This window comes from Alosa sapidissima, chromosome 9, assembly GCF_018492685.1.
Source record: "Alosa sapidissima isolate fAloSap1 chromosome 9, fAloSap1.pri, whole genome shotgun sequence".
NCBI classification, from domain to species: Eukaryota; Metazoa; Chordata; class Actinopteri; order Clupeiformes; family Clupeidae; genus Alosa; species Alosa sapidissima.
In genome coordinates this window covers 20,756,959-20,776,958 of record NC_055965.1, presented here as the reverse complement: position 1 = coordinate 20,776,958, position 20,000 = coordinate 20,756,959, and the positions used below count along the sequence as shown (strand labels likewise).

The window sequence follows — 20,000 nt, the reverse complement described above, 5'->3', positions numbered from 1 at the left end:
GTGTGTGTGTGTGTGTGGGGGTGTGGGCACCTGGATGATTAATCATTGTGGTCTTCTTAAAGTGCTTCTTCCAGCAGATTCTTCTCTCTGCCAAGAAAATGCTGAGCAGCATTTGTAAAGGGATATATATAATGATAGATATTTATACACTCACTGGCACATGGTCTCCGTGGGATACGTGTGTGTGTACATGTGTGTGTGAGTGTGCGTGTGTGCGTGCCTGCCTGTGTGTATGTGTGTGTGGACAGTCTCAGCTGTGTCCTTTATTGAAGCATACATCTGCAGTATTGCCACCTGTCACCTGCCTTTTGACGTCACCAGTATGGCAAGATTTATGTTGTAAATAATAGGCTTTCTTTTTTTCTTTCTTTCTATCTTTCTTTCTTACTTCCTTTATTTTTTCCCTTCTATCTTTCTTTCTTTCTGTCTTTCCTCATTATTGCATACGCAAGCACAGACATATGTTCATATGTGAACAGTGAAAACACACAAACACACACACACACACACACACTTCACAAATAGTATCTTAACAATGCCCATTATACTGAGCAGTCTTAGTTCTTGTTCTATGTCCTGTTTGACTGGATGCAGAGCCGTGGTTCCTATAGTTCCTATAGTTCTTGTGGTTCCTCTGCCTGCATACTGTAGACTTCCATGAGGAAAGCATGTTGCATGCACCACCAGCATCGGTTGTTTTGCTATTGACTTAAAATTTTATTTGCCCTTTGAAATCATCTCAAACAGCCGTGGGACTCTTGTCTGCTGTGATCTCCAAGTCTTGCCTTTTTCCTGATCACTCTGAGATGATTTCGGAAGGCAAATAATGTTTGCACTGCGCATTGTGTTATAAGCACTGGGGACTGGCTGAAGATGTCCGTCGTGATAATGTACATTTGAGATGAACTGTCATCTCTCATTCTTTCTCTCTGTCATCTCTCATTCTTTCTCTCTGTCATCTCTCATTCTTTCTATCTGTCATCTCTCACTTTCATCACTCTCTCTTTCTCTTCTTTGCCTTCATCGGCTCTTGTTTCTCGTTTTTCTCTCTCTCTCACCCTCTCTCTCTATCTCTCACCCTCTCTTTCTCTCACCCTCTCTCTCTCTCTCTCACCCTCTCTCTATATCTCTCACCCTCTCTTTCTCTCACCCTCTCTCTATCTCTCACCCTCTCTTTCTCTCACCCTCTCTCTCTCTCTCTCACCCTCTCTCTCTATCTCTCACCCTCTCTCTCTCTCTCACCCTCTCTCTCTATCTCTCACCCTCTCTATCTCACACCCTCTCTCTCTCTATCTCTCACCCTCTCTCTCTATCTATCTATCTTCCTCTCACTCTTTTCACCCTCTCTTTCTCTTCTCACTATGTTTGACTTCATTGATTCTCGTTTCTCTGTCTTTCTCTCTCTATCTCTCTCTCTTCCTCTCCCTCTCTCTCTTTCTCTCTCTCTCTCTATCTCTTGCTTCTCTCTTTCCTTTTTCTCTCTCAATCATCTTTATTTTGTTCTCTCTCTCTCCCACTTCTCTGCCTGTCACCATCTCCCTCCCCCTCTCTCTCTCTCCTCCTTCTCTCTCCTGCCTCTCTCTCGTCTCCCTTTCTCAGATCCCTAAGGATGAGCACATCCTTCGTTTCCTGCGTGCCCGCGACTTCCACCTGGAGAAGGCACGCGACATGCTCTGCCAGTCACTCACCTGGCGCAAGCAGTTCCAGGTAGACTACATCCTGGAGACGTGGACGCCCTCTAGCTGCCTGGTGGAGTACTACGCCGGAGGGTGGCACCACCATGACCGCGAGGGTCGGCCGCTCTATATCCTCAGACTGGGCCAGATGGACACCAAGGGCCTGGTCAAAGCACTGGGCGAGGAGGCCCTGCTCCGACATGTAAGGACACACACACGCACACACACACACACACGTACATACTGCTCTGACATGCAAGGACTGTGTGTACACAAAGGTTTAGGCAAATGTTTTCTTTTCACATACACACACACACACACACACACACACACACACACACACAGACAGACAGACAGACACACATTAATTTTCAAATGCTAGGAAACATGTCTGGCTGCTGGTTTTAATGTTGTAAACCCCCACCACAGGTTCTGTCCATCAATGAGGAGGGCCAGAAGAGGTGTGAGGAGAACACGAACATATTTGGCAGACCGATCTCGTGAGTAGGCCAGACTTTGTGTCCAGATGTGCTGTCCACCATTACCAAAGCCCATCATGTGTAAAGTCACCCATTATGCTTGCACCTTCAAAAAGTAAGACACCTTGTGTTGATTCTCCTGTTCTGACAAGCATATGACTTAGGCTACTATATATTCTTATGCAACACGTAAAGCAGTTACTACACACACACTGTTTCTCTGTCAATTCTGTAAAATATGGATAAAATATATGTTTTAGAAAATAGTACATCTGTGTGAAAATGTAAGCAGAAATTCCTGGAAAAATATATATGGAAAAACAGTGAATCTTAAAAATCACATCACAGATGGCCTTACCATCTTGGTTGCCTCACCTGTTGGTGGTTGCCTCACCTGTTGGTGATTGCCTCACCTCTTGGAGGTTGCCTCACCTGTTGGTGGTTGCCTCACCTGTTGGTGATTGCCTCACCTGTTGGAGGTTGCCTCACCTGTTGGTGATTGCCTCACCTCTTGGAGGTTGCCTCACCTGTTGGAGGTTGCCTCACCTGTTGGTGATTGCCTCACCTGTTGGAGGTTGCCTCACCTGTTGGTGATTGCCTCACCTCTTGGAGGTTGCCTCACCTGTTGGTGGTTGCCTCACCTGTTGGTGATTGCCTCACCTGTGCAGGTCGTGGACGTGCCTGGTGGACCTAGAGGGCCTGAACATGCGCCACCTGTGGCGTCCGGGCGTGAAGACGCTGCTGCGCATCATCGAGGTGGTGGAGGCCAACTACCCCGAGACGCTGGGCAGGCTGCTGATCGTCCAGGCGCCGCGCGTCTTCCCCGTCCTCTGGACGCTGGTCCGTACCTGGGAGGGGCAGATAGGGGCAGATAGGGGCAGATAGGAGGGGCAGATAGGAGGGGCAGATAGGGGCAGGGGCAGATAGGAGGGGCAAATAGGAGGGGCAGGGAGGGGCAGGAGCAGGGAGGGGCAGATAGGGGCAGGAGCAGGGAGGGGCAGATAGGGGCAGGGAGGGGCAGATAGGAGGGGCAGGGAGGGGCAGATAGGAGGGGCAGATAGGAGGGGCAGATAGGAGGGGCAGATAGGGGCAGGAGCAGGGAGGGGCAGATAGGAGGGGCAGATAGGGGCAGATAGGGGCAGGAGCAGGGAGGGGCAGATAGGAGGGGCAGATAGGGGCAGATAGGAGGGGCAGATAGGAGGGGCAGATAGGAGGGGCAGATAGGGGCAGGAGCAGGGAGGGGCAGATAGGGGCAGATAGGAGGGGCAGATAGGAGGGGCAAATAGGAGGGGCAGATAGGGGCAGGAGCAGGGAGGGGCAGATAGGGGCAGGGGCAGATAGGAGGGGCAAATAGGAGGGGCAGCAGGAAATGGATGTATACCATTATTGAAATGAATTAAAACACATAAAAAATTTAATACTGACTGATATATTAATATTGACCTCATAGCATCTGACCATTGAAGTTACTTACACCACTTAAAAACACTTTAAATAAATTGATTCAATTACAAAAAGGCTTGAGATGAAGGTGGCAGTTGTGCCAGTAGAAATGTGTTAGAATATAAGTTCACATTTCCATTAATTGCATTTATTCGTTATACCGCAATTGCCTCTCTGTCATATTTAAATTGGGATTACTTTTTACAAATAGTGAAAGGAGTATTTAAATAAGAGCAAAAAAATCCAAACAAGCACCCTCTATCTCCTCACAGGTGAGTCCGTTCATCAACGAGAACACGCGTCAGAAGTTCCTGGTCTACAGTGGGAATAACTACCAGGGCCCCGGCGGACTGGTGGACTACATCGACCAGGAGATCATCCCCGACTTCCTGGGCGGAGACTGCCTGGTAGGGAAGAATCTCACTGGTGCTTTTTACAGTTCAGTAGAGAAGTACAAAATCCTATGGGGTTCCAATAGAGATAATATTTTGTAACCAAAATCCTATAGGAATCCAACAGGATTTTTTTTTTACTTGAGGTTGAATTGAATATTTAGAATAAGAGTTATCAGGAAAGTTATCAGTTGTATAATGTAAATACCACAAGGGATTAAAGAATTCTCATTTTTGCATTGCTATTTATAGGACATCAACTCTATTTTGTAAATTATTTATTGGTCTTTTATTCAGGGGGGGAAAAGGGGCTAAACACAAAGATGTAGGCTAACTCACTGCCCACATCACCAGCTTCTCAGTGTGCACATGAACCAGCAGGTGGGGCCAGAGGCCATTATGTTCAGGAATGTTCAGTAAAGCACCAACATTCCCACAGTCTGTCCAGTGGAAACATTGCAACATTTAATATTATTAAAAACAAAACACTATGTAACCATGTTGCCTGCATCTCAACAGTTAGCAAGTCCTGCCATGTATTTCATTCTGCCTGTGCATTCAACTCAGAGTTTTGTATGTTAAGTGGAATAAGCATGGATAAATGGTAGTTTTGTATGTAATAGACATTATTTAAGTGTAATAAGCATTAATAAATGAGTTTTGTATGTAATATATTCTTTAGAACACAGCTGATCAACCATCTGCTTTTCACTTTTGAATGAACTTCTAGTAGTTGCGGAGTGATATGAAAGACCTGAATTAGAAGCACAAACTCTGTTCCCATTGGCAGCGGTCATTATTTTTTTTCAGAGGTCCTTTAGTCGAAAGTAATGACTGCTATAACTTTGGGAAATCCCATTCAAGTCAATGGAGCGTTCTATATGCATTGGGAAGAGCCGTGTAATAAGCATGGATAAATGTCAGTTTTGTTGTTGCAGTGCCATGTATCCGAGGGGGGTCAGGTGCCGAAGTCCTACTACCAAACCGAGGAGGACTTGGACAACCCCGACCACATACGCCTGTGGGCCGACACCATCTACCAATCAGCACAAGTCTTTAAAGGGGCACCACATGAGGTCATTATCCCCAATCACCAATCAGAGTCATTCTAACTGATTTTGAAGAGGAGTGCGGATGGTGATCGTTATCCATGGTGGCATGCACAAAATAATCAGGCTGTTCCTTTATAAGTGCCCATATTGGTTGATTCTCATTACAAAGGAACCGAAGGAGAGTTTTAAACTTCTTTTCTCAGGACTCTAGAGATACGTTGATTAATGACAATGTATCAATCGATGTCAATATATCAGTCAATGGAACTTTTCTCATGTAAGAATCGTTAAGTCATGTTTGTTAAGTGTGTTTAAAAATGCTTAAAAGTACTCAAAATGTTCTGCTAACTGTTCTATGCTCTTTGTAATGGTAACGGATGACTGGATGATGTTTCAGATCATGATTGAGATTGTGGAGGGCTCATCAGTGATCACGTGGGACTTTGACATCCTGAAGGGGGACGTGGTCTTCAACATCTTCCACTCCAAAAGGACCCCTCAGCCGGTGAAGAGAGAGACGTCCGGATCGGCGCCTGTCGTAAATAACATGCAGTTGATTGACAGGAGCTGGACACTGGGGGTGGACTACAGCATGGTGGAGTCTCCGCTCACCTGCCGCGAGGGAGAGAGCATCCAGGTGAAGACACTCGCGCACACCTACACAAACACACAGAGGCACACACACACAAACACACACAGACATATACATACACACAAACACCACATATATCACAAAACAGACACACACACACACACAAGCATATCCTTCTCTCTCTCTCTCTTTCTCACTCTCTCTGTCTCTCTCTATCTCTCTTGCCTTGCCAAAACAATCATACAGAAGAATGTATAGAACAAGATATGTAAGAATATAATATGATGTATGATATAATATGATATGAGGCATCTCTCGGTAACACTTTACTTGACAGTATCGACATAAGAGTGACATGACACTGTCATGACACATGAACCCTAACCTTAATCATAAAACCTAAACCTAACCCTAATCCTAACTCTAACTCTAACTCTAAACCTAATCCTAACTTTTTATGACAAAAACCGAATGTCACTTAATAACAGAAGCGTTAGGTCATAAACGTTTATGACTTGTTTATGACATGTTCATGACAGTGTCATGTCACTTTTATGTTGATACTGTCAAGTAAAGTGTAACCCATCTCTCTCTCTTTCTTTCTTTCTCTCTCTCCCTCTCTCTCTCTCAGGGGTCTCACATCACCCGGTGGCCTGGTATCTACATCCTGCAGTGGAAGGCCACAGGCCACGCCCCCAGCTCTGGCCCCTCCCTCTCTCGGGTGGACGACGTGCTGGCCTCTCTGCAGGGCTCCACACCCAGGTGTAAGGTCCTGTACTACACCGAGGTGCTCGCCTCACATGACTTCAGGTGAGAGAGAGAGAGAGAGAGAGAGAGAGAGAGAGAGAGAGAGAGAGAGAGAGAGATCACATGACATTTAGGAGAGAGACAATGGCCTTGCTGAAGGAAGCCTTTGGTTTCAGGTCTCTAGTTTCATCAAAGCAGTTTAATTGCAGACCATGTGTGTGTGTGTGTGATTTTGTATTTCTGTGTAATGTGTGTTTGTGTGTGTGTGGGTGTGTGTTTATGTGTAATGTATGTGTGTGTGTGTTTCTATGTAATGTGTGTTTATGAATTTCTGTGTAATTTGTGTGTTTGTGTGTTTTTGTGTGTGTGTGCGCGTGTGTGTGTCTGTGTGTGTTTCAGAGGCTCCATGAGCAGTTTGGAGTCGTGCCACAGCAGATTCTCACAGCTCAGTGTCGGCACTACCTCCTCCAACCAATCACAGGGAAGCTCACTCATATCCAGATAATCACACACACACACACAGTAATACACATGCACTCACACATCCAGTCACACACACACATGCATGCACACAAAGTCACACACACACAATTACATGCATATATGTCCTTGTGTACACACAGAAATAGACATACGATTACTCAATGCAACACACAAAGACAACATGATGTGCGTACGATCCACATACAATCTAATGCAATCAACATACATGTTAACTGCATGTTCACATACATACATATACATACATACATCACACACACACGCATGCACACACACTCACACACACACACACACACACACACAGACACAGACACAGACACACACACACACACACACACACAAGCAAGCACCACACACTCAGACATGTCTCAACCTTAAGGGCTAAATGTCACTTTATGTGATGTCCAGGGATTGTACGAACAAATGTTCACAAGGATTAACACACCAGAGATTTAGGAGCAAAAACTGAAAGAAGTCCACACATATCTTACCTCATCTTCTGCAGCAAATGTATCTTCTAGCTGCACAGTCGTGGAAGGGTGATGTGAATCAGTCTTGTTTTTCTAAACATGCAGCATAACTTTAGCATCTGTCATTTGCCACTGACAATAATTTGCACTTAAACCAGAAGAGGAAACATGATGAACCTACTGTAGCCCTCAATACATAACAGGACTAGCTTGTTTGCTGGTTGGTGGTAGACCACTATAAAAAAGACCCAACCTCCATTCCTGACGCAGACTCCAGAGACAGACTACATGACAAATGGCTCACAACTGCAACAGGGATTCTATGGAATTCCTTTTTAAGAAAAGGTGATCTATATTGGTTATGGTGATCATATTCAATTTTAGCCACAATTTGTTTTTTGTTGTTTTGTTTTTGTAATGTGGTGATAGGGAACTACACCCAGATAGCGAAATCAGATTCATATCAGGGGGGTTTGTTGCTGGTGACATACCACTTCTGGTCCACTGTTGGACTGCTTGCAAAGTTACAGATTGTATCATGCAAAGTGTAACCGAGGTCGTAATTCGTCCACCACTCACGGCCCTCGAACCCGCCACCTCAACACACACCGGCTTGAGAGTTGAACGCTCTAACCACTGAGCTAAAAGCCCAGGCTTCCAACTCAGCGGTTAGAAGCGTTCTTAAGGTTAGGGGTGTGAGGATTTACACGCGCAACTAGCACTTGGCTAATGGCAGTTTGCTTCCGTTACAAAAGTCTCCACTGCGTCCCAAAGTGTGGTGTTGTAAGTAAGTAGGCCTAGCTCATGCATGTGAGACACGGCTGTGTCTTTAGGTCAGGCGTCAAATATCAAGCTGTAAACTCACAGTACCTCACAGAACTGCCACCGCTACACGCTAGGCTATCTGTAAATCATTCTAAATATGTTTATAAATGTTTGTAAGCTGTTACAAGGCATTATGAATGCTTTATAAGCCTTTACAAATTTGTTTGCAGAGGAATACTTCTTGTGTTCAGAAAGTAAAAGTCCTGACAATAGTTGATCCAACCATTTAGTAAACCAAGTAGGTTATAGCTAATTAGTGTTAAGTGCACAGGAAGAAGGAATACATGGCTGAACGTTTACTTTCTGAACCTGGGATGTATGTTTGTAATGTGCTATGAATACTAGATTTACGTAAAGTGTTACCAAATACATCTTAAACCATGTTTGGAAACATTTTTACTAATTGTACAGACCTTGGGTCCCATAGAAATGGCAGTGTGTACACCTTGTTTAGGAGTTTGCAGTTAAAAACTCATTGCCTGTCTTAGCTTTTCAGCAAAACCATGTACTGTTTTCAGCGTCCTTCCCAGCCTTGTTTGTTGACACATTGGCTAAGGTCATGTTTTGTCTTTACAGCTCAATAAGCACAGCATACTTAGAAGATGTAGCCTTAAGAACCCAGAGAATGTAAAATGCTAGGTCCTTCTCTCCACAGTAGAAACAGAAAGAAATGTATACCTAAGCATGGAACTGCAAAAGTGCAGGTTCAAACAGCATGATAAATGCTTGCTCTACGTAGCCTAGCAACAGCCTGTGGACAGAGCTGGAACTAGGATTCAGAAAAGTAGCCTAGCCTACTGCCAGATAATTGGTAGAGATGCTCTATCTTTGGTGTCAATCAACGGGTTCGGTTTATTATCACAGTTTGAGGCCAAGTATGTGAAACTACTATGTGTAACCACTTGGCTGAGAAAAATAGTCTTGGGTAGCAGTCAGTTGCTCACTGAAATCACTTGGCTAATGGCACTGGATAAGTGAAAGAAATGCTCTGAAACAGTAGCTTGTTCTGGGCCTGTTCAGGCCTAAAGGGCGAATCCACCAAAATCCCACCACATCCAGCATATATGGAGCACATTGGAGGTACTTTCTGATCCTAAACTTCTTCTCTGTCCACAGGGAACTGTGTCAAACCTTCAGGGAATGAAAGCCATACGCTAGAATCTAGATAGTCCAGTGCAGTATGTATGTACATACCTACACCTATAATACTCAATGAATCAAATCAAATCAAAACTACAAAGTCTGTCTGAATTGCAAAGAAAGCACTTGAGAACAATATCATTAAACCTAAAGGGCTATTAATTGCATTTTAAAAGCAATACTGACGACAGCTCCATAGGAGCAGCGATAGTGTAGTGGTTAAGGAGCTGGGCTAGCATGCTAGTAGCCTGAAAAGTTGTGGGTTCAATTCCCGGCTTCCATTGTTGTGCCCCTTGCCTTGACCAAGGCAAGGCAATTAACCCCAAGATGCTGCGGGGACATTTGCCCTTGTAATATAATTGATATATGTGTCGCTTTGGATAAAAAACGTGAAATGTAGTGTATGTTCTGCTTACCCTTAGTACTGTATGCTACACACATACTAAGGTAACCTCAAATAGCTCTGACCACCTGACTGACTAAGTATTGTGCTAGTGCTACCCCACCTCAAATGAGATGATAAAGGGCGCCAGTGGTCATCTCTTTTGAGGTGGGGTAGCACTAGTACAATACTTGTCTGCCTTAGATTGAGATCCAAATTAAGAGGTCAAATGCAAAGTTGAGTCTGAAGTGATTGAAACTGAGTATTTTCATGTACAGTAGTGCGGCTATGGTGACTAGCATTAGCTTTCTGGCACTAGGGATCTAACTTACTTGACTAAAAAACAAAACACATCAAAATTGACAAGAGGGCTCAACAAAAAAAAAGCACATTTGACAGCAACTCTACCTACAAGGAAGGTTATTTAACCTTTGTGAAAGGGGTTGTGGAGCTTTTCTTCTCTGTTCTGAAGGAGTAGTGACTTTCAGCAGAGTTGTTACCAATAGGCGGTAAACAACAGTCTAGAATGACAGTGTGAATGTTTCAAGAATGTTTTTTTTTTTTTTTGCACCACCTGCACACTGATGTACAGCAAGACAGTGAGACACCATTCTGGTGTAAAATGTGACTAAATTATAACATCACATTTGATTTTAAAAAATCTAGATGTACTGTATGCTTTTCCATAACACATTAAAATCTATTACCATGTGCTTGTGTCTGTTCTTTCCCTTTTTGTTGACAAACAATTTCATCACATGGACATCTTAAAAACATTTCAAACATTTTATTAGTTTCGCAACCAACAAATAAAAGAAGAACAGAACAGAACGTTTCACAAATATGTTACAAATATTACATTCAGCTTGAGGGAGAAAGAGAATAGGTCTCCGTCTCTCTCTCTCTCTCTCCTTTAAGTACTGCACACTTTGCAGAACTAATTCCGATCACAGCTGTGGGCTTTGGCCTGCATGAAGCCACACACACACCCTCGGCCACCCTAGGTGAAGCCACACACACACACACACACACACACACACGGCCACCCTAGGCCTCACCCTCGGCCACACCCTCACCCTCACCCTCGGCCACACCCTCACCCTCACCCTCGGCCACAGTGGCGCCCCCTCCCTCCTGGGGTTTCGGCTGCTGCTTGAGGTACTGGTTCTGCATGGCTGACCAGTGGTTCCAGTTCTTCTCGTGGGGGAAGGCCTTGGACATCAGGAGCCCGGCCTCCACCGTGGGCTCGTAGAACGGCGTGTAGCCCACGCACGCCGCCACCTCCTCCCCGCACACCTCCGCGTACCGCGGGGCAGAGAAGAGCGAGGCGCGACTTGCCGGGAGCAGGTAGCGCCTCTGGACACAACCTAGCTCCACCAGCGTCTGGGACACGGGGAGGGAGGAGAGAGCTATTAGTACTGTTACCGTGGCGACAAGATGGTGCTGGATGAGCCCTGCGTGCGTGCGTGTCACCTGCATGAAGTCAGTGACTGCGACTGGCTGGAGCACGCGTCTGTAGTGGTGGATGAGCTCTGTGAGTGAGTGTGAGTGTGTGTGTGTGTGTGTGTGTGTGTGTGTGTGTGTGTGTGTGTGTGTGTGTGTGTGTGTCTCACCTGCATGAAGTCAGTGACTGCGACTGGCTGGAGCACGCGTGTGTAGTGGTGGATGAGCTCTGTGTGTGAGTGTGTGTGTGTGTGTGTGTGTGTGTGTGTGTGTGTGTGTGTGTGTGTGTGTGTGTGTGTGTGTGTGTGCGCGCGCGCGCGTCTCACCTGCATGAGGTCGATGATGGTGACGGGCTGCAGTACGCGTGTGTAGTGCTGGATGAGCTCTGTGTGTGTGTGTGTGTGTGTGTCTCACCTGCATGAGGTCGATGACGGTGACAGGCTGCAGCACGCGTGTGTAGTGCTGGATTGTGTGTGTGTGTGTGTGTGTGTGTGTGTAAGTGTCTCACCTGCATGAGGTCGATGACGGTGACGGGCTGCAGCACGCGCGTGTAGTGCTGGATGAGCTGGGGCTCGGTGATGCCGGGCCGGCTCATGACGTGGTGCAGTAGCCCCTCCAGCAGGCCCTTACACACCGAGCGGTTCACCGAGCCGTCCACCGCACGCCACGGGCGACTCAGGAAGCTGATGTGGTCAATGGACCTGATGGAGGGAGGAGAGAGAGAGAGAGAGAGAGAGAGAGAGAGGGATTAGATGAGAGAGAGAGAGAGAGGGAGAGAGAGAGAGCGGTAGATGGGGAGAGAGTGAGGGAGGGAAAGACAGTGTGAGGGAGGAGAGAGGGATAGAGTTAGGAAGTAAATGAGAGAGAAAGAGAGAGAGAGAGAAAAGAATAAGAGAAAGAATAGAGTGAAAGGAGGACAAGGGCAGAGGGAAGATGATGAAAGAGTAATTAGAGTGGAATTAAAGAGTAATACTGTATTAGAGTGGAATTAAAGAGTAATACTGTATTAGAGTGGAATTAAAGAGTAATATTGTATTAGAGTGGAATTAAAGAGTAATATTATATTAGAGTGGAATTAAAGAGTAATACTGTATTAGAGTGGAATTAAAGAGTAATATTATATTAGTATTAGAGTGGAATTAAAGAGTAATACTGTATTAGAGTGGAATTAAAGAGTAATATTATATTAGAGTGGAATTAAAGAGTAATATTATATTAGAGTGGAATTAAAGAGTAATACTGTATTAGAGTGGAATTAAAGAGTAATATTATATTAGAGTGGAATTAAAGAGTAATATTATATTAGAGTGGAATTAAAGAGTAATATTATATTAGTATTAGAGTGGAATTAAAGAGTAATACTGTATTAGAGTGGAATTAAAGAGTAATATTATATTAGAGTGGAATTAAAGAGTAATATTATATTAGAGTGGAATTAAAGAGTAATATTATATTAGAGTGGAATTAAAGAGTAATACTGTATTAGAGTGGAATTAAAGAGTAATATTATATTAGAGTGGAATTAAAGAGTAATATTATATTAGAGTGGAATTAAAGAGTAATATTATATTAGTATTAGAGTGGAATTAAAGAGTAATACTGTATTAGAGTGGAATTAAAGAGTAATATTATATTAGAGTGGAATTAAAGAGTAATACTGTATTAGAGTGGAATTAAAGAGTAATATTATATTAGAGTGGAATTAAAGAGTAATATTATATTAGAGTGGAATTAAAGAGTAATATTATATTAGTATTAGAGTGGAATTAAAGAGTAATACTGTATTAGAGTGGAATTAAAGAGTAATATTATATTAGAGTGGAATTAAAGAGTAATATTATATTAGAGTGGAATTAAAGAGTAATACTGTATTAGAGTGGAATTAAAGAGTAATATTATATTAGAGTGGAATTAAAGAGTAATATTATATTAGAGTGGAATTAAAGAGTAATATTATATTAGAGTGGAATTAAAGAGTAATATTATATTAGTATTAGAGTGGAATTAAAGAGTAATACTGTATTAGAGTGGAATTAAAGAGTAATATTATATTAGAGTGGAATTAAAGAGTAATATTATATTAGTATTAGAGTGGAATTAAAGAGTAATACTGTATTATACTTGGGGAACTGTCATCAAAGTCAACGTCATTATCCCGAAGAGGGGAAATTCAGATGGTCAAGGCGTAGAGATACACACATTAAACATATAGGAAACATACAGATACACCCCCCCCACACACACACATACATACAAAAAATTCCCAAATATAAATAAGCCTAAAAATTCCCCAGTCATCTGACCAACTGACAAACAAGGAGAACCAGGGACACTTACTGTTCATCTGAAGGGGACAGACAGCCAGCAGCATCTGGACACAAGACAAATAAACATACACAGAGTAAATTAACACGCACACGGAACAAATAAACACACACAATATGAATAAATACACAAACACACACACACACAAAATAAGTAAGTACAAGTGTCATCATTATCATCATCATCATCATAACCTGCATACTGAAATGTCTATCTGATCGTCATACATGTTTGTCGAAAATAAAGGCAATCTCTCATCAAAATATCTGAATCACCTTAAATTTTACTTAAACTTAAATTGTTATAAATTGATGTTTGAATGTTGCAAGATATGCAAAATAAAACAATCAAACTAAGCAACAATACACCCCACACAAACACACACCTTCAAGCTCTGTCTGTTGTTTGTCGCCGACGCTCGTTGATGATGCACCATCCGTAGTTCCCACCTCCGCCGCCTTCTCCTGCTCACCACCTCCTTCCCTTTTCCCAGCATCCTCCAGCATCTCCGTTTCCATAGAGACGCCAGCGCTCGCCTCCATCCCTAGGGCCTTCAACCAGCTGATCTTCACCCCCGTCTCTTTTGCCATCCTCTTCCTCGGTGGCGGACCTACTTTCTCCTCCTCCGCTTTCCTGCTCCTCCTCTCTCCCCCGCTACCCTCCCCAAGCGCCTCCTCCATCTCCTTCCCGCCTGCTCCTCCTCCACCCTTCTCCTTCACCAGCTGCTCCTCTGCCCCTACTCCTCCTCCTCCTTCTCCTCCTCCATCTCCATCCTTCTCCTTCACCAGCGGCTCCTCTGCCCCTACTCCTCCTCCTCCTCCATCTTTATCTCCATCCTTCTCCTTCACCAGCGGCTCCTCTGCCCCTACTCCTCCTCCTCCTCCTCCTCCTCCATCTCCATCCTTCTCCTTCACCAGCTGCTCCTCTGCCCCTACTCCTCCTCCTCCTCCTCCATCTTCATCTTCACCCTTCTCCTTCACCAGCGGCTCCTCTGCCCCTACTCCTCCTCCTCCTCCATCTTCATCTCCATCCTTCTCCTTCTCCTGCTCCTCTTCCTGCTCCTCCAGGGCCCTCTTGCGGAGGAGGTGTCGCTGGTGCTGCTTCTGCTCCTTCTCCCGGAGGCGCTGGCGCTCCTTGTCGCGCTCGATCTGCCGCTGCTGCTGGCGCCACTCGGGCAGGCGCAGGGCTCGCAGGGCGTGGAGCGCGTGGGCGGACGCCTGGCCGGGCTGGGGCAGCACGCACACCGAGTGCAGCAGCCAGGGGCGCGCCAGACGCCGCGACACCAGGCGCACCGCACATCCACCCGCCTCCACCAGCTCCTGCAGTGACACCAGGTCCTAGCGGGGCGGGGGGGGGGGGTAAAAAGAGGTAAGGAGGGAGGAGAGATAGAGAGGGGAATGGGAGGTCTGCACCCCCCACCCTCACCTCTATGTACACCTGTAGCCCCCCCCCCTCATCTCTAGGTACTGCTGTAGTCCCCCTCCTCACCTCTAGGTACTGCTGTAGTGCTGTAGTCCCCCTCCTCACCTCTAGGTACTGCTGTAGTGCTGTAGTCCCCCTCCTCACCTCTAGGTACTGCTGTAGTCCCCCTCCTCACCTCTAAGTACTGCTGTAGTCCCTCTCCTCACCTCTAGGTACTGCTGTAGTGCTGTAGTCCCCCTCCTCACCTCTAGGTACTGCTGTAGTCCTCCCTTGCGCTCCTCTTCCGGCTGCACCATGTGGCTGAAGTGGCTGAGCAGGTCTCGGCGGTCCACGCCGTAGCTCTGGGCCTCGTCCACGTACCACCACACCTCCAGGGCGGCGCTCACGTCGGCGGGGCCGTAGCCCAGCTCGGTCTCCAAGCGCCGGGACAGCGCCAGCGCGGCCGAACCCTCCTTGCGGAACACACGGGTGAAGCGCTCAGGGACGTCACGCAAGCCTGACTTCAGGAAGCCCGACAGGATGGGCGAATCTGAAAAAAGAGAGAGAGAGAGAGAGAGAGAGAGACAGAGAGTGAGAGAGAGAGAGAGAGAGAGAAAGATGGAGAAAGAGAGAAAAAGAGAAAAAAAGAGGGGAAGATATATATATATATACAGAGAGAAAGAGAGTGGAACTTAAAGAGTTTCTGTCGCTTTCTTTGTTATGCCCTTGGGTGGGAGTGAGTGTGTGTGTGTGTGTGTGTGTGTGTGTATGTGTGCTCACCCCTCTCCTTGAAGAGTGTGTGTGCAGGCGTTTTCCGGAGCCGTACGTGGACGGTGCAGGCGTTGACCACTACGCTGTCCACGGAGGTGACCTTCAGCCTGCTGCTGAGGACGCCTGGCATGCAGTAGCCCCTCATCAGCAGGTAGTTAGTGTGGGAGGCCTGGGACGCCTTCACCTCAACCCTCTTCCTGTAGAGGACACACACACACACACACACACACACACACACACACACACACACCTTTATGTTTATAGTTCTTAGCAGACATTTTTGTCCAAAGCGACAAAGGACATCAATTTAAAAAAAAAAAAAACATTGGGTGGTTTTATGTCACAGCAAGGTTTCCATTCACCTGAGGTGGAAAAGTCCACTAATGGGTGAGCTCACCTGTGTTAAGTGCACAGGTACAACCAACGCATGGTGGGTCTTTTACTTTTTGAAGCCTGACTTTTCCACCTCTTCACTGACTTAAGTCAGTCAATGCCGTTTGGTCCCCCTTGGTCATGTTTGGTCCCCCTTGGTCATGTTTGGTCACCCTTGGTCATGTTTGGTCCCCCTTGGTCATGTTTGGTCACCTCACCTCAGTGGCAACGTCTGACCAGCTTCCTCCTCTTCATCCAGCTCATCCTCCTCCTCCACCTCTTTGGCCAGCCTACAAGGAGAGAGGGCACACCCATGAGCGTGTGTGTGTGTGTGTGTATATAAATATAAGTGTAGATATAAGGGGGTGTGTATACATATATGTGTGTGTGTGTGTGTGTGTGTGTGTGTGTGTGTGAGCCTGTGGCCACTGCCCCAGCATTTTTACCTCTTGACCACCTCACTATCCAGCATGTTGCTGTCTACCACCACGATCTGCTCGGGGATGGACACGTCCACAGAGAGCAGGCCCAGCGTGATGAGGCTCATACAGGCCATGCAGGCGCCCCCTGGTGCGTCCAGCGGGAACAGCACCATGCCCTCCAGGTTCTCTGCCGACAACAGCGCGTCCAGCTGGCCAGGGGCTTCGGCAGGCGGCTGCTTAGGTGTCCCTGACCCCGACTCTGGCGCCGGGGTCAAGCTCGCCTCTCCTGGGGTCTCCGAGGGCGCCTTCTCCTGAGTGTCCGCAGGGGGGTCTAGAGAAATTCAGTTGAACTCTGTTAAATAATGTTTTTTTTTTTTATTTTTAATAATGCAGTTTTGCTGTTTTGTTCTGTTCTGTCCCATTCCGCTCATTCCATTCACTCGACTACTACTCTAAACACTACACTGTACTGACAGTTTTAATCTAAATAAAAATTCATCAAGTCAGTTCTGAGAGCAGTATGATAACTACAGACGAATAACAAGATAAATAGTATAGAAAATAGACAATAGAATAGAATAAATAATAATAATAATAATAATATAATAATATTAATTAATTAAAAATAAAATAATAATAAAAATAAACAATATTTATTTTAAAATATTTAATATATTATACTATTATAATTACACATAATATAATATGTTTCAGCATGGAAGCGAAACCTCCTCTGATCACCAGTCCTATATATCAGAGGCTACAGACATGATGATGAATACACACATCATGGAATACATATAAACATATTATTGGAGGTTATAAACATTATGTAAAATGCAGTATATCCATTCCATACGTGACATACACACATCACATATGTCATGGAATAATGGAAGTACTGTACATGACTGAAGGGTCACACATGGATCAGTATCATGGTCACATCACAGACAGATGTCCTACCAGCGCCTTCCGTCTCCGTCTCAGTCTCCATCTCCGTCTCCGTCTTTTTGTCCTTCTCCTCCTCTGCTCTTTTCTTCACCTCCGCCACCTCCTCCACTCCGGCCCTCTCCTTCTCTTGCTCGCTCTCTTTGGGCTGCACGTAGATAGCGCTCGGCTGGTCCACCCCTCCGGCCTCGATTAGTTTCTCCAAGTGGTCATAGCCCTCAGTGAACATGGCGGCAGGGAAGCGCCATGTGAATACTCTAAAGGGGGGGGGGGGATTAGCATTCAATCAAATCCACACAGAGACACAATACTGTACTATACTTCCTGAGTATAGTACATAAAAGGTTCCCTGCCATAATGTTAAACAATCTAAATGACTTTCGAAGTGAGATTTTCTTTTTCTAATTTGCTTTAGGCATCAGGTCTACATACAAACTGATGACAGAGTCTAAGTAGAGTTTAGGGATGAACTGCTCTCAAACAGACGTGGTCAGTGGACACTGATGGTTGTATAAGTGTTACTGATCAGAGACAGTTGATTGGCCATTGGCTTTTACTGCTGGCGGTTCTGAGATGTGATTCGTTAACGGTTGGTGAATGCAGTTTAATCAGAGACACGCGATTGGTTGGTGGGTTTTACAGAGACGCGTGATTGGTTGGTGGGTCTTACTTGTAGTAGCTCTGCGAGAGCTGATAGGACATGGGCATGATGGGGAGGGAGCGGTCCTTCTTCACACCGTAGCGCTGCTCATTCCTGCGGCGGTTCACCAGGCCGTTCCGTTGGCACTTCAGGAACGCCTCGTACAGGACCTCGTGCTTGTACCGGCTGTACAGGTGGAATGTCTGAGGGAGAGGGAGAGAAAGACAAAGAGAGAGAGAGAGAGAGAGAGAGAGAGAGAGAGAGAGAGAGAGAGAGAGAGACAGAGAGAGAGAGAGACAGAGAGAAAGAAAGAAAGAAAGAAAGAAAGAAAGAAAGAAAGAAAGAAAGAAAGAAAGAAAGAAAGAAAGGAGTTTTATTTGAGTAAACATTATGCAAGAAAGATCCTTTAACAGATTTGAAAAGAAGAGATTTGAGAAACATATATAACAGAAAGTTAACTTCCGAAACACAATGTGTGTGTGTGTGTGTGTGTGTGCGTGTATTACCTGGAAAGACAGCCTGGTCTTCACTTGATGGTTAGACACCGCCAGTGTGCTCTGAATCAGGTTATTCAGGACGAGAGAATGGATGTCCTCTTCACTGCAAAATCACACATGCAAATTATCCACTGTGTACGTGCACATCTAAAATACTAATATGTCACACCTGTGGCTTTGGCAACAACAACTTTATTCATTCATACCAATAAAGCATCATTTGATGTGATCTGAATTTCACAAATACCCATGTACACAAACACACACACACACACACACACACACAGGCGTGTACCTTTTAAGCACATCCTTGGAGTCCGTGGGGCAGTCATCCCCAATGGCATACACCTTAAACCTGAGTGGGGTGAAAAGTTGATCACTTACAAACATGCCAAAACAGATAGAGAACAATGATTGTGGCACTTCTGCCAAAATAAAAATGGACTAAAAAAGGTCTGTGTCTGTGTGTTCACCTTTGGAAGAGCTCCTGCTTTGTGTCTGGGATTTCAATCCTGCACCCAGGTGCTTTGCTGAACTTCCTCCTTAACACTGCCACAAACTCCTTAAATTCCTCAGTGCACACCTGCAGCACACACACACACACACACACACACACAGGAGACAATTGTAAAGAGCTGTACAACACATCAAGCCCAACCTGCGAGAAACACACGCACACACACACACACACACGCACACACCTGTGGGTTGTTATAGTCCCCCGTTCTGTTGTTGAACTCGGCCACGAGAAGTTTGTCCTGATACACCTCAGCCAGACAGATCCTACACACAAACAAACCCAAAATAAGCAAACAATTACATAACAAACAAATAGATTTTAAGTCACTTGGGGTAATGGTGCTTATGAATGTGTGTGTGTGTGTGTGCGTGTGTGTGACTGAGCTCACTTGAGGTAGGTCTGCGGGTTCTTCATGATGTAGCATGAGTATGCCGTAGCGTGTGTGTGTGTGTGTGTGTGTGTGTGTGACTGAGCTCACTTGAAGTTGAGGTAGGTCTGTGGGTTCTTCATGATGTAGCGTGCGCGTCGGCCCACTGCGTGAGAGGTCTTATCCAGAGATGCCTCAAACTCAGCGTGCAACAGATCCCTCACCACCTGCCATGGCACAAACGCCTTCTTGATCTACGAGAGAGAGAGAGAGAGAGAGAGAGAGAGAGAGAGAGAGAGAGAGAGAGAGAGAGAGAGAGATGATTAGACTCACAAACACACAGCTGTTGACTCCAGGCCACAGGCTTACACACACACACACACACACACACACACACACACACACCTTGCGGTTGAGGAAGTGGCAGGCCACTCTACAGAGCATGAGCAGACTGTCCTCCTGCTGACTCCAGGCCACGCGCTTACGGGTCATCCTCAGCAGCGCATCACGGTCCGTCTTGTCCAGGAACTGACGCACCATCGCTACGGAGACAGAGAGAGAAAGAAAGACAGAGAGAAAGAAAGAGAGAGAG

General features: G+C 45.6%; 2 protein-coding genes across 5 annotated transcripts in view; one reads left to right on the top strand and one right to left on the bottom strand.

Moving 5' to 3' along the window:
• Positions 1-10,410, top strand: part of LOC121718052 (SEC14-like protein 5) — a 26,009-nt gene extending 15,599 nt beyond the window's left edge. For all 3 annotated transcript variants that reach the window (XM_042102869.1, XM_042102867.1, XM_042102868.1), the window contains 8 exons: positions 1,600-1,878; positions 2,106-2,176; positions 2,824-2,995; positions 3,871-4,005; positions 4,929-5,066; positions 5,440-5,679; positions 6,266-6,444; positions 6,781-10,410. In XM_042102869.1, coding sequence (XP_041958803.1) covers positions 1,600-1,878; positions 2,106-2,176; positions 2,824-2,995; positions 3,871-4,005; positions 4,929-5,066; positions 5,440-5,679; positions 6,266-6,444; positions 6,781-6,886 — 1,320 coding nt within the window. In that variant the 3' untranslated portion in view covers positions 6,887-10,410. The remainder of the gene's footprint in view (positions 1-1,599; positions 1,879-2,105; positions 2,177-2,823; positions 2,996-3,870; positions 4,006-4,928; positions 5,067-5,439; positions 5,680-6,265; positions 6,445-6,780) is intronic.
• Positions 1-20,000, bottom strand: part of LOC121718034 (general transcription factor 3C polypeptide 1) — a 38,052-nt gene that overhangs the window by 1,513 nt on the left and 16,539 nt on the right. The window contains exons 24-39 of one of the 2 annotated variants that reach the window (XM_042102783.1): positions 19,814-19,950; positions 19,520-19,662; positions 19,223-19,304; positions 18,995-19,104; positions 18,817-18,876; positions 18,531-18,624; positions 18,055-18,227; positions 17,400-17,641; positions 16,458-16,764; positions 16,230-16,301; positions 15,649-15,836; positions 15,135-15,418; positions 13,853-14,804; positions 13,480-13,513; positions 11,651-11,843; positions 10,714-11,082 (exon numbers count right to left, since the gene is read on the bottom strand). In XM_042102783.1, coding sequence (XP_041958717.1) covers positions 10,747-11,082; positions 11,651-11,843; positions 13,480-13,513; positions 13,853-14,804; positions 15,135-15,418; positions 15,649-15,836; positions 16,230-16,301; positions 16,458-16,764; positions 17,400-17,641; positions 18,055-18,227; positions 18,531-18,624; positions 18,817-18,876; positions 18,995-19,104; positions 19,223-19,304; positions 19,520-19,662; positions 19,814-19,950 — 3,407 coding nt within the window. In that variant the 3' untranslated portion in view covers positions 10,714-10,746. Of the gene's footprint in view, positions 1-10,471; positions 11,083-11,650; positions 11,844-13,479; positions 13,514-13,852; positions 14,805-15,134; positions 15,419-15,648; positions 15,837-16,229; positions 16,302-16,457; positions 16,765-17,399; positions 17,642-18,054; positions 18,228-18,530; positions 18,625-18,816; positions 18,877-18,994; positions 19,105-19,222; positions 19,305-19,519; positions 19,663-19,813; positions 19,951-20,000 lie in introns of those variants that run through there. The other variant, XM_042102782.1, reaches the window with a different exon arrangement.